At 40.3% G+C, this 12,821-nt stretch overlaps 2 protein-coding genes across 4 annotated transcripts in view; both read left to right on the forward strand.

The window, feature by feature from the left end:
• Nucleotides 1-12,821, forward strand: part of LOC128260213 (checkpoint protein HUS1) — a 111,741-nt gene that overhangs the window by 22,426 nt on the left and 76,494 nt on the right. The gene's annotated exons all lie outside the window — the stretch shown is intronic.
• LOC128260163 (uncharacterized) lies at nucleotides 2,086-5,174 on the forward strand. 3 transcript variants are annotated; one of them, XM_052992971.1, is made up of 3 exons: nucleotides 2,086-2,714; nucleotides 2,768-4,330; nucleotides 4,449-4,670. In XM_052992971.1, exons 1-3 carry the CDS (start codon nucleotides 2,712-2,714, stop codon nucleotides 4,521-4,523), a joined length of 1,641 nt encoding a protein of 546 aa, XP_052848931.1. In that variant the 5' UTR covers nucleotides 2,086-2,711; the 3' UTR covers nucleotides 4,524-4,670. The 3 variants fall into 3 exon arrangements, with proteins under 3 accessions (XP_052848931.1, XP_052848922.1, XP_052848912.1); XM_052992962.1 differs by having other exon boundaries at nucleotides 2,088-2,714; nucleotides 2,777-4,330; nucleotides 4,391-5,174; XM_052992952.1 differs by having other exon boundaries at nucleotides 2,089-2,714; nucleotides 4,391-5,174.

The following is a 12,821-nucleotide window of genomic DNA, read 5'->3' on the forward strand; positions in this document are numbered from 1 at the left end:
CATATTTTGAATGTTCGCGGGCGACTCGTGGCACGTTTTACAGAAAACCGCGGGGAAAGGCGAATAACTTTATCGATGATTGTGTGGGCGAGTCATGCGGCCCAGTCTCTTGACGACCTTTTCATAGTTCTGCATGTCTTTTGTTGTTCGTTCTGCGGTCGTTGTTGTCAAACAATTGTCACAACGTGTCGGTATTCACACGAACTTTATGTTTTATCCAACACCTCGGCGCAAATCTCGCAAGGGTTAAAGTTTGCGTAGAGTTTGAAGTCTGGCCGGGAATTCGACGAGGAGTGGGAGGGGATGGTGGCCGATCGGTGATCCATTGCCCTACCGCATTGCACTCGTTCATCAATAACCGTCTGCGGCGGTGTTCCATCAAAAGTCGCCAGCGATTGTACAAAAACCAACACTCCGCCTGAAGGGTCCTTCAATTCTTGGCTAATAATGAGCGGAACCTCAGCGGTTCCATTGTTCTGGCCCCTCTCCGCGCCCGCCCAAATATGTATTCATTATATTTATGGCACAATTTTGCTTTCAAAAGGAGGGGAACCAAAAGAAACACTTGTACCCTGGGCCCGGGGACCCGACTGACAAGCGGAATATCTTTTTTCTCGCGATCGATCCAAGGAACCAGCGAACAATCGAACGGACGATCGGCGATCGATGGATTGGTTACTCCGCCGAATAGATCACTCAAGCGAAATGAATTATTGATGGCCCGATCGGCAAAAGGGTAGGGAAAATCACACACAAAAACGCATTGCTGCAGCCGAGAGATGAAATGTAACCAGAGCTTTGACTTAATGTGGCAGCTCAACCAGATCGATATGTCCATACAACCGAATCGATCGAAACTGCTCAAGTTTTGTGACTTTGTCAAGTCCTCCTCCTGCTTGCGCTGATCATTTGTGATATATTGTTTCGGTAGCAGTTTGTTAAACGTGATCAATTTTTAATTACCCATCATCATCATCATCCATCCGAAGGCATCCATCGGTCGGTGATCGGTGATCGCTCGATTGTCGTATCAATCGCACCGCACAGAATGTAACTCGGACGTTTGTCGCATGTCATTCAACGATTTATGCCCCGAGCGACTTTAATAAATGTGTCTTTGCCGCTTTTGGCCCCAGCATCGTTGCAACCTAGTACCTCGGCTCCCTTCCTTCGCTGATTGAGGCGACTTCGTCCCTGGTGATGTGGCGCCGTTGTCGGCTCCCCAAACCCCCAAACCTCCATCCCTCCATCCAGTTCCCCATTTGGAGCGTGTGTGCGCAAAATGTTTAATTAGTTTTTGTCTAATTAACACTTGGGACATGGCGAAAGCGACTGGAGTCGTGTGCCACCAAAGGCGTGAAGATCAAAAGGTAAACAAGCATCATCGATCTTAGGAGCATGTGAAGGAAAGTTGAGTCCGCAGAATGCCATTGGGGTATTAATTCAAATGTCTTGGGAACTTAGTTCACTTTCATTGGACCCAAATTAATTAATTTCATAGCAAATTACGAAAAAATTTTTAATAATTGTAAGAAGTTTTAATGCTTATTAAAATAACATTAATGTTAGGAAGTAAACGGCAAAAAAGTATGTTAGGAAGTAACGGCAAAAAAAGGTAAGGAAATCAAAAGAATCTAAGAGGTAAAAGTACACTTTAGTTGGAAAACTACAAAATTGTGGTCACTGAATAGGCCACAGAAACCTTATATGTCAAAAACCATTTAAAAAAGTACTGTCCTTTAGAAACGTTTAAACATTAAGTAAAAAGTAGTATAGCTTAATGTCAAGTCATCATAAATGTGAGTTCTTCTTGAGTGTAGAGTCAGTCACACCCTTTTCCTTGTCTAAAGTATTTTTTAGTCAAAAAAGCATGCTACCTTGCAGTTCAACTTTTGCAATCCTCTGTTTAAACCTGGATCATGGCCGCCGGACCAACAACATAATTTCTTGGTCTGCACACGCCCATTTTGCCACCAGAATTCCACAGCGTCCAAGTTTCGAAGGTTCCGAGTTGGCGAGCCCTTAGGCAGCGCACAAATTAAGGTGAACGCCCACAGCACGCGCCGGCAGAAAAAGTAGGGATAGGGAGCCAAGAACCCGAGAACCGAGGACCAGGAACCTAAGCAGCCAAGCTGGCTGCCAAAACTCCAGTGGAAATATTTGCCACTTGAGTTGCGGTGGATCCCCTTTTCCTCCTCTCGCCGCGATTGCCACTTGAAGTTCTTGGCGCGCGCGTTTATTTATTTTGGTGCGGGGCGCAGAGCAACAAATTAAAAAGTAATTCTCAGGCGCAGCATAATTAGCTGCTAAGTGACACTAATGGGGCCGCAGTTGCACTGCCCCAAAAAGTCTCCCCCTTTGCCCGCCCATCCTCGTGTCCCTGCCCGAACTTGATGCACTTTTTCCACTTTTCGGCGGGTCGTTGTGTGTGGGCAACGTGAAGTTCCCGAGATGGTGAGTGAGTTTTCGTTGGTTTAGCTAATTGAGTTTTGTTTTTCGGGCCAGCGGTCCACATGGCCACTTGGCTCCCTTGTGGCTGCCAAGTTGAGTTGGCCCAGTAATTGATGGGCCTGCTGAAAGCAGGGGTCTTGGTAGTGGGGAGATCTAGAAACTGCTAGAAAATCGGGGTTGCCTTGCAACAGTTGACAGGCAAGTCAGCTTATTTTCCCCATACCCTACGCAGCTACACCTAAGAAGAAACTTGACCAGAAATGGTAAGCATACAACTCGAATTTACTTGACCTGTTATTCCCAATCCCGTCACAAGTTCCGTCAGGGTAAGCACAAGCTGAGCTCTGGCAGCGTATCCTCAAAAAATCCGGATGAGTCCGTCTCAAGTAAAGATCGCAGCAATAAAGTCACCAAAGACAAATTCGAAGAGGACCAACCCAGAAAGTTCTGTAGACGTAGATGTTTTGTAGAGAGTTCCGGACATGTTGAATACCGCAATGGCAGGAACGCTAAAGAGAAGGTTTTCAAAACAAGCTTCAATCACAAGGAGCAAAGTTATCAGTCAAAGACCGAAGACTTTTCGGATGAAAAGGTCGAAGATGTACCCCAAGATGTAGAATACATATCTAGTGAACAGGACGAGATGCACTCTGGGTCTCATATCAGCCATCAGTCCACTGACTGTTCTAAAAGCTTTAGCCAAATCTATAGCGAAATCTTCGAGGAGTCCAAGGAACGACAAGAAAAAGCAGAGCGCGCATGTCGGGCCTACAACATAAACAAATCTAAACTGCGTAGGACCCTTGAAGTGTGTGGGTCTGGGGGTCCGGGAAGTGGAAACTATGAGAGCAGCTGGGAATCGGAGTACTCTAGCAAGTTGACAAAGAGTTCCCAGGAATATGACAATCTATCGGTACAAGGACAGCTCCAGAGCATAAATGGCAGTCAGGAGAAAGATTCCCTTATCCATGAGAAAAAAATATCTAAAAATCATAGACTAAAGCGTTCCAAAATACCTGTAAATAAACCAGAGCATAAGCACAGGTGGAGTTCGCACAGAAACCAAGAATCGAAGAAACTCTGTTCTCATCGGCCGGAAAGTATGTGTTCTGCTGATAGTTCTTTCGTGTCCAAGCACGAGTGTTCAGGGTTTAGCTTTAGCTCGGTATGCTCCAGATCAAGAAAATACCATTCTGAGGACTACAGCGCAGTTGTGACTGATGGGTCCGATTACCCTGCAGACGGCAGAGGTGACTCGAGCACGGGAATTCCCACTACTGCGACATCGCAATCCCGCTCACAAAGAGATTATCTTTCGAGCGGCAGCACACGCCATCGTCTTCATCATCATAATCGTCGCCAGAGAAGTGTGCCCAAGACGTATCAAGATCGTGGAAATAGTCCCATTAACATCAAGACAAGGCGAAAAACGCACGACTACCACGAACTTTGCAGCGAAATTGGCACCGAAAAAGTGAGGAAGGGTTTGCTTGGCCGATCAAGTGCCTCTGTTGGGGTGCAATATCCCAGTGAAGATGAAATCGAGGATCAAAATTCGGAGCAATGTCTTCCAATCGAGTTTGATAGTCATGAAGACTGCTTGCTGAGCGCTAAAGAAATGAAAGTAATGAGCACCATTAATAGTGGAAAAAAACCTTTTCAGGATATCGAGATCAGCAATATAGATCATCGTAGTGTGACCACTGAAGAGGATCTAGATATGTACGATGATGAGCTAACTGATAACGTGGATCTCGAGTTATACGATAAAGAAGAAGCATATAATGATGAATATAGCCATGACACCGAGATAAACGATGAAAAGAAAGACCTTTCTGATGAATATGATCAATTTGGCCAAAAACCAGACGACGAAGTGGTAAGTATGTTTCACAACAATGGAAATAGTTTACTTATAGACTAGGAATACCTCTCCCAGGAATATATTAAAAGTGATCAAGAATTGAGCACTGAATATGAACAAGATTTATCTTTAGGCCAACAAGAAATCTTCGATAAAGAGTCAGAGCAGTCCAAGAAAAGTGCTGAAGTTAAGCCCAAAAGCCCCCTGAGTCTTAAGATATACAATGCTGATGAGGCCCTGATGGAGATTCCCGAGGACTTTGAGGGCTCTGCGGTTGTTCTGGACGACGATGCTGACTTCCTGGACATCACGCTGACCGATGATGAGGAGCAGATCCGGGCCAAGTTAATGGCGGCAGCGCTAACCACCAGAAGGAGTGGCTGCTCCATCAGCGCCTCCAGCGGTCTTAAGTCCCGTCGCTCCACTGAGTCACGGTCCAGCATCCTCAGCTACAAGCCCAGTGTGATCTTCACTCGCCGATCGGAGGTGATTGAGGATGAAAATGTTCCCAGGCGGAACAATCGAGTTGCGCTCCTGGCCGAGCAAGTTCTGCGGAGCGTTTCCAAGTCCCACACAGAGGAACCCGAATGGCAACCCTTGATGGAGCAGGTCTCCGACCCAGAGCTTAATAAGCAACCATTGGCGGAGAGGGAGTTGTTTAAAAAGTTCACCAGCGACCTGACAGACAGTGGAACCCCACTTTGCGTGGACCGACAGTTGCTTTCCAAGGAATTCAATAAAAAGCTGCAGCGCCAGCTAAAATCAATTGTGGAGACTTTCCAATGAATTTTTTGAGTGCATATATATTTGTATTTATAACTATGTGACATTGAATATAACTCGAAACTTGTTATCTGCACACCACATGGAATAATTAAGTACTGGTAAAGTGATAAGGTATGTGGTTAAAGCAAGTATTTGGATTTTTATAAAGTATATACATTCTAAATCAGTCTAGATTCTATGAAGTATATACATTAATCGTTCGCATAAAAACACGACAACAGCAATGAGCTATAAGCATACATAGGATATTTTAAACACTAAGTTACACAAACTTTTTAAGTTTGTTATTCAAGAGTGTATAAATTATTTACAACAAGACAGGAATCAAACTTTGGCAAGGCAAAGTTTTTACACCCTTGCAGCTATTGCAAAAAGTAAATGTTCTTGAAAACACTTAAATCCCGATTTATATGCATATATGTTTAAAAACATTGAAGCTATGATGATTTAGAGCTCAATTATTCGATAGTTCCTATGGCAGCTATATTATATCGTTTTCCGATTTGAATTAAATTAAAATTGTAAATCTGAACTATCAAAAATGTTACTATTTCCAAAAGAATTATTTAAAAAAATTCAAAAATAAATAACTTAATTTAAAAAAAAATATTTTTTTTTAATATTCCGATTGTTTCTATGGGAGCTATATGATATTGTCGTCCGATTTAAAAAAAATTTAAACCTTACTTGAATTATAGAATCGTTACAACGTATCGAAGAATTAAAAATAAATTTTAAAACAGCAAAGATATAATTTTTGTTCATTTATTTATCCGATTGTTCCAATGGGAGCTTTGTGCTATAGTCGTCTGATTCAGCTCGTTCCTGCAAAAGAAAGACAACTTTTGGGAATGTTTCGTGCAGATAGCTTTAAAACAGAGGACTAGTTTGCGTATAAATGGGCAGACGGACATGGCTAGATCGACACTCCTACTGATGCTGGTCAAGAATATATATACTTTATACGGTCGGAGATGTCTCCTTCACTGAGTTGCAAACTTCTGTATGAAATTATAATACCCTCTGCAAGAGTATAAAAACTAAGGTTGCAAAATCCACAAAGCTTTGAATAAGTATTTATTTAAATTGTTTTCCTTGCCCCGCAAGCATAAAACACAAGGGTGGTCTTATGTTAAAGTGCCTTAAAGCTATACTATATTTATGTATCTGGAATAAAATTAAAAAAAATATAATTTATATAAATTGACAAACATATTAAAATTCATTATAAATAGTTGTGTATAGCCCCAAATTCTCATAACATATTTCCTATGGTGTATTTTTCTCCGGGAATGGAATGGCTTGGAATTGAGTAGGGGATTGGGTCTGGTTGTGGAAACTACTTGAAACTTTCAGCGGCATGGCATGGCCGCCCGGCAGTCTGCTGGTTCGGTTTTCTTCGGCTGTGCTCTGGGTCCTAGGCCGAGGTGCATAAATCAACTTTAGTGCTGGCCAAGTGTCTTGCTGAAGGGCGCAGCTCTCGAGTGGAATCTAGGGCTGGAGCATTTGCCCCGCCCCCTGGCGCAGAGCATAATTAGCCCGTGGCTACTGTTAGTCTGCTCGTGCACTTGCGTCCGCCTCCCACCGCCCTTTTCCCGCCCCTCGAGATGGCCATTCATTTTCCCGACACATACTAAATATGCTGCAGTTGTTTACATGATCGATCAGGGATCGGATCCCTGGGATCGGGCCTATGCTCGCCTGCATGCTCGGGATGCACCTAATTGCTAACCAAACACCACTGCAGGCGCGCAAATATTGTTTTAAGGCACATCAACGTATTTCACCTGCCTAATGCCTAATGCCTAATGCCCAATGTCTGATCCACGGACTGGTGGCACTCGGATCGATTGAGTGGGTGTATTTTTGGGGAAATGTTTCTGTGTTCATTCCCTACTTTTTCCCATAATGAAGTGCGTCTGGATATGTTTATAATTTACGATACAGTGCAGTGCCTATTTGTGGTTTCGGAATTGAAGGTAGGGTTGGGCGTGTTTTTGTTGTGTCACGAAATTAATACAATCAACACAATGTGGCCTTGTTGAAAGCACATCTTTTACGCCAATTCAATTCTATTTTTTAATCAATTTCGAAAGAAATCGATGTGAATCGCTATGACTGAAGGGAGTAGAAATAAAATCTTTAATTTAAGATTTCAAACCTTACATCTAAACAACCTGAGTATATATCTAAATTATTTATATATTCTTTCAAAAAATCACTTAAAGTAATAAAATGATTTATTATATTTTACATTTATTTATTTAATTTAAAATGTGTGTCATGCATTAGTTTAAAAGTATTCCTTGTAGTGTCGGGATACTAAGTAAATCAAGTGAATACAAATTAGTCCGTTTTTTTACCCCTAATTCCATAAATTTTATCAGTTTAAAGAGGTATCAATAAATTCAAATGATTCATTTTACACAAGAAAAATTTCCATTTTTAAATATTTTAAAATTATATTGGTCGTTCTTAATAGAAGTGCTTCTTCAAAATGAAATAAACTGAAAGTATTTTAAACACAGATAAATGATTTGTAACAAAGCAAAAGTGAAATCTGTTTCTAATCCAATATGCCAATAGATACGATATATCGCAATCTAACCAATTTCCCACATGCGCTCTGCCCACAAGGTCCGATTAGCCCACGTGACTTTTCGTGGTCATCAGGTGAGCGCGCACGGCATAATTTAGACAATTTAGACAATTTATTGTGAAAAATGCACTCAATTTATATGACTTGATTATATTTGCCTTCTTTCCTGCCGGTCGCTGTCGAATGGCTGTGTTTGCTTAAGTCGCCGCATGCCGCACAGATCCATGACATTGGCTGGGACTCGGACATGGCCTAAACAAGACTGCGACAACAACACCCAGCGGATTGGATGACGATGATGGAGAGATGGAGGGATGGAGGGATGGGGGGGATGAACGGCTCGAGGCGCACCCCACGCCAATTTATTAAAGCCAACACCAGGGAAAAGTGGCCGAGTGGCACAGGTTCTCCTGGGCCTATTCGGTATGAAAAATTGCACGAAACTGCAAAGGCGCATATGCAAAATGCATAATTCATTTAACATTTTGTAAATCATTTGTTTGAATAGCACGATGACGGTGATGCGCGGCTAGCTCCCAGGGTCCTCCGATCCTCCGATCTACCGAACCTCCAAAGGTTCGATCACCGGTCCCTGCAACAACCTGCCGCGGCCCAGCTCCTCTTGGTCAACAGTTAAGCTATTCGTCTGCCCTGACAAATCGAGAATTGAGTCGACCGGAGTGGACTCTGGGCGAGCCTGGGACTCTGGCAAGGGGATCTGGCTCCAGTCCTCAGTTTCAGTCCAATCCTGCTGCAGCAACACAATGGCCATGACGGTGCGCAAATATAATTTCACAACTGTCTGCACATGCTCCAAACGAAACGAGGCACAACGCAAAGGTGAAGCTGCATCGCGAGAAATGAGTGAGGAATATTAACTATAGTTTTTAAGTTCTACTTTTTATAAACAAATTGGAATAGTTTAAGGTCCTGCTATGTTTTTTTTTTAATTTCGGAATTAACAGTTCTTCTTTCTGTGTTAATCCTATTGGAATGAATTTTAATTTCGGCAGACGAGATTTAAGTATAATAAATTTTTCAACAAAGAAATGATTCGTCCGATAAAAAGACTTTATTCTGTTTTACTTTAATACAAGAAGAAACATTATAGTCAAATGCCCTGACTATTAGATACCCTTTTTGTGGCTAACGAAATTCAAATGGAATAGGTTTTAGGTGGCGCCATCTACCCCAGATTTTCATGTATGTTAATAACTTTTAAAATAATAGTTCGGTTTGATAGACTTTTTTATGAGTCGATAGTTATTGACGGAATAAACATATAGAACTTTGTGACTGAGTGACTTGACAGACTTTACCGATTTGTGGTCGTAGGAGTGACCGTAGTTACATTTGTAACTAAACTAATTCTCGACGTTTGGGACGGACGGACAAACAGACAAAAAATCAAAATAAAAAACTTCAAAAAACTTAAAATGTATGGCCGTTCTTTTTAAAGTTTTAAAGATTAAAGTTTTTGTTTTGGTAGCCGAATACCAATCCTTAGGTCGGAAACGCATCTACCTGTTACAATATACCCTTTTTTTATACGAGTAACTGGTATAATTATAACACCACAGTGATTTCCCAATTTTTCAGAAACTTTTAAATATTTGCTTTCAACTACAAAGCCATTTCTCTCAGTGCCGCAGCGAGACGAAAGCAACAGTGTGCAAAGCATAAAAAGAGCTCAGCCATAAGTCACAACGCCGCAACGACTTTTCAGCTTGGGATAATCCTTTTTATTATTATTTGTATTTGCCTCATCTTTTTGCCTTTGATTCCTGTGAAATTTGCATGCGTTGGGATTCCGATACCGTTTCCACCCCGATCCCGACCCAGTCCCAATCCAAAGTCCGATCCCGATCCCGATCCCGATCCTCCAACGAGCTAATTTCGTTTTGTGTGCGAATATTGAAAAATTACAAAACTTTTAATGCGAGTGGGGCGAAGGGATTTGGATAGTATGGGCTCCAGCTGGACCCTTCCATTGAGATTTCTTGGGAACCCAGTTTCTGGCCGGTACTGTCTGTAATTTTAATGATCCTCCACTGACATCGTAACTCAATAAGTCTGCCCAGTCGCGATCGCTCCAGACAGACAGTCTGGGATCTGCTTGGCTTTCCCAGCCCAATAATTTATCATCTTTGGTTGCACTTCGAAAAGTAATTAAGGTTTCTCCCAGCTCGCGTGTGGTCGGTGGATGGGGAATGCGGCATTGGGTGTGTTGCCAGCCAAAACTATTGTAAGTCGAGTGTGGCGTTAAATTTTTGATTAAAAAACTATTAGCCAAGTGTAAAAATTATCGTTAATGTGCTGTGTGGTGGTGCCAATGCGTCTGCGCCGTGTCCAAGCTGTTCCAATATTTTTATTTATCGTTTGTGTTCTTACTATTGTTGTTCCACAGACGAAATGTTGAGTTGCGTGGCTTCTTGGGCTAGATAACACTAGGTTACAAAATACCAAATTTAGAAAAAATTAAAGTTACAAATGAATATGCGACTCATAGAATTCCCGCGTTGCTCTACTCATGGTTTCAAAAGGCAAGTAGTTTACTATACTTTTGTGTTTAAAGACTAATAGTCTACTAAAAAATAGTTCATCTCTTTGAATACCTTGAAGAAATATGGCTAAATAAAATTAGCTTGTTTAATAATAATAGAGATGTTCGTGGAGCGCTTCTTATATCTTTCTTTTGTTAACTAGTGTTTTAAAGTTTTTGTTTTTGCGGCGCGTTGATCAAAGTGTTGAAATGAATAGAATTTTGAACATGAAAAATTAGCTGGCATGAGAGAATTCCTCAAAAGATTGGAAAGAAAATATAATTATCGATTGCTGGTATTAAAAAGTTTAATTTATGCTTCAACCTGTTACTTGTCTTAGAGACTTTACCAGCAAAAAATGTTGCTAGCTAACATAACTATCGCACACAACAAATTATTCATAATTTATATTTATGGCACGTTTCAGTTTCAAAAATTTCAATAATTTAAAAAATATTTTTGTCAGATAACGTTTTAGGGATTGTGATTGAATATTCTCAAATGTATATCCCTGTTTTTAGGAATGGGTTTCTTAAATCAGTCTTCCTGTTTCTCTGTTTATATCGTATCGAAGCTAAAAAAATACATAAATATAAACTAAATCAGAGATGGGCTTAATTTGCCTTTGTACCTGTGTTCATTTTTAGCTATACAATAAAATAAAATTTCAAAGCGGTCTTTTAGGGACTTTATGACACTAGCCTTAAGTAAATACATTTTGAAGATTGGTTTATTCTGCCATTAAAAAAATAATTTATATATATAGTTGCAAAGATTCTTAAGCGAAAAAGGGATTGTCATAACCCAACGGAAATCACAAGTTAGAGGCGTTATTTCCAAAATGAATTCTTATAATGTTGTTGAGTGTCAGTAACAAGATTTATAATTTATAAGTTATTGTTTAGAACTGGTTATAGCTGCGTATATAGTGAGTGGTTACCCCTTCGATCAGGCTGAGTGACCAAGAGATTTTAAGACTTGTCGATCTCTTTTTTTCTTTGTTATGATTCAAATCATAAATCTCACTACTAAAATAAAACAATCTTTGGTTTACAAAAGATATACATAGAAAAATACATTAATAAAAAAAAATACATTAATACATTAACAAATCTATTTTAATTGTTTCCGGTATACCCCACTTTTACTCTCATTATCGACCGCAACAGTTTGCCAGACAACTATGAAAATAATTCAATTAAAAAATGACAACCGCAAAAATTAGTAAACCACAAAATCTGCCAGGCCACGGCGAAAAAATGTAATAAAGTACCTCAGATGAAAACAAACAAAATGAGTGGATAAATCAGTAAAGGAACCATAACTAGTATAAATTAATTTATGTAATTTAAGTGTCAGGCCATTTATACTGTTTTGTGCAAAAACCAAAAATTAGACTTTACATTGGGAATTGTGAGCGGCATGTGTACGTTCGTTGGTTCAATTTAAACGTCCGGGGGCCCTGTCACTCGTTGGGTCTTTACCTGCCTATTTCCCAGTTGGATGCAGAGCCCCACCCCCTCCCGTTTCCCGCCCCTTTCCTCCCCCCTTCCGTGGCCTTTCCACTAGCCTGTCTATGAGTCGCAGTCGACGGCAGTTTCCGTCGTCAATTTATAAACGCGTTCAGCTTAAATTGCAACAAATAGTCGCTTATTGAAACTTAAATTGTACCGACACAGAAAGTGAACGACCATTTGTGCAACAGAGAGGGGCATACTGGGCCAGAAAGAGACTGGATGACAGAGCCATGGTTTTGGGCCTCGTGTCAACAAGTTTTTCTCTCCCTCTCGCTTTTGGCCATTTTTTATGTACTTTTTGGCTGTTGTTTTGTGTCAGTTGTTGACGTTGTTCGGTTGTTGTGTGGTCGTGGCTTGATTTGTTTAAAGGTTTCTGGTTCTGGGCTTCGGTCATGGGAACGACGTTTGCCAATGGTTTGATGTGTTTTTCGGATAATGTCTAAGAGAAGAGGGAGATCAAAAAAATTGTTTTAGGTATTCTTTTGCTATAATCAAAAGGAGTTGGAAAAAAAATGTCTTGTTTTCGATTACTTTGAAATAAATAAACAAATAAATAAGAAGTGCAATTTATACATATATTTGCGCTCAGAGTAAAAATTATATTTAAAATATAAATAATTTATTTAACATTTTAGGAAATCCATTAAAATAGCGTTTCTTGGTCAGATATATAAAAAAACACCTTTCAAATCAATTGAAAATTTGTTCTAAATAGTTTACTATCATTTATTTATTTTTTTTTATTTATGTTCGGGCCTCCTGATTAAATTTCGATGTACATTTATTACTCAATATATCTACTTTCATTTATTTAATGTTTCTTATAATTTTATTGCCAAATAAATTACAGCAATCTTTCTCTAAAGAATTTCTCAATTGTCCCCTGTCATTAACCAAAACTCCTGACACTGGCAATTAACTCTGGCTGCCATTTCTTCAGCTATTTCTCCCAATCAAAAGCTAATATGGGGCCCGCACATTCTGGCCGTAAGCCAACCGAAATCAAACCAAGCCAAACTCGTTTATGGCCAGCTTTGAACGCTGGAATCCAGGTAAAAAAT

This window comes from Drosophila gunungcola, chromosome 3R, assembly GCF_025200985.1.
Source record: "Drosophila gunungcola strain Sukarami chromosome 3R, Dgunungcola_SK_2, whole genome shotgun sequence".
Lineage (NCBI taxonomy): Eukaryota > Metazoa > Arthropoda > Insecta > Diptera > Drosophilidae > Drosophila > Drosophila gunungcola.

What these genes read in the sequence shown, in the direction of transcription:
- LOC128260163 (XM_052992952.1), top strand. An exon ending in AAAAACCAGACGACGAAGTG is followed by an intron (nt 4,331 to 4,390) that starts GTAAGTATGTTT and finishes TACCTCTCCCAG; the next exon opens with GAATATATTAAAAGTGATCA.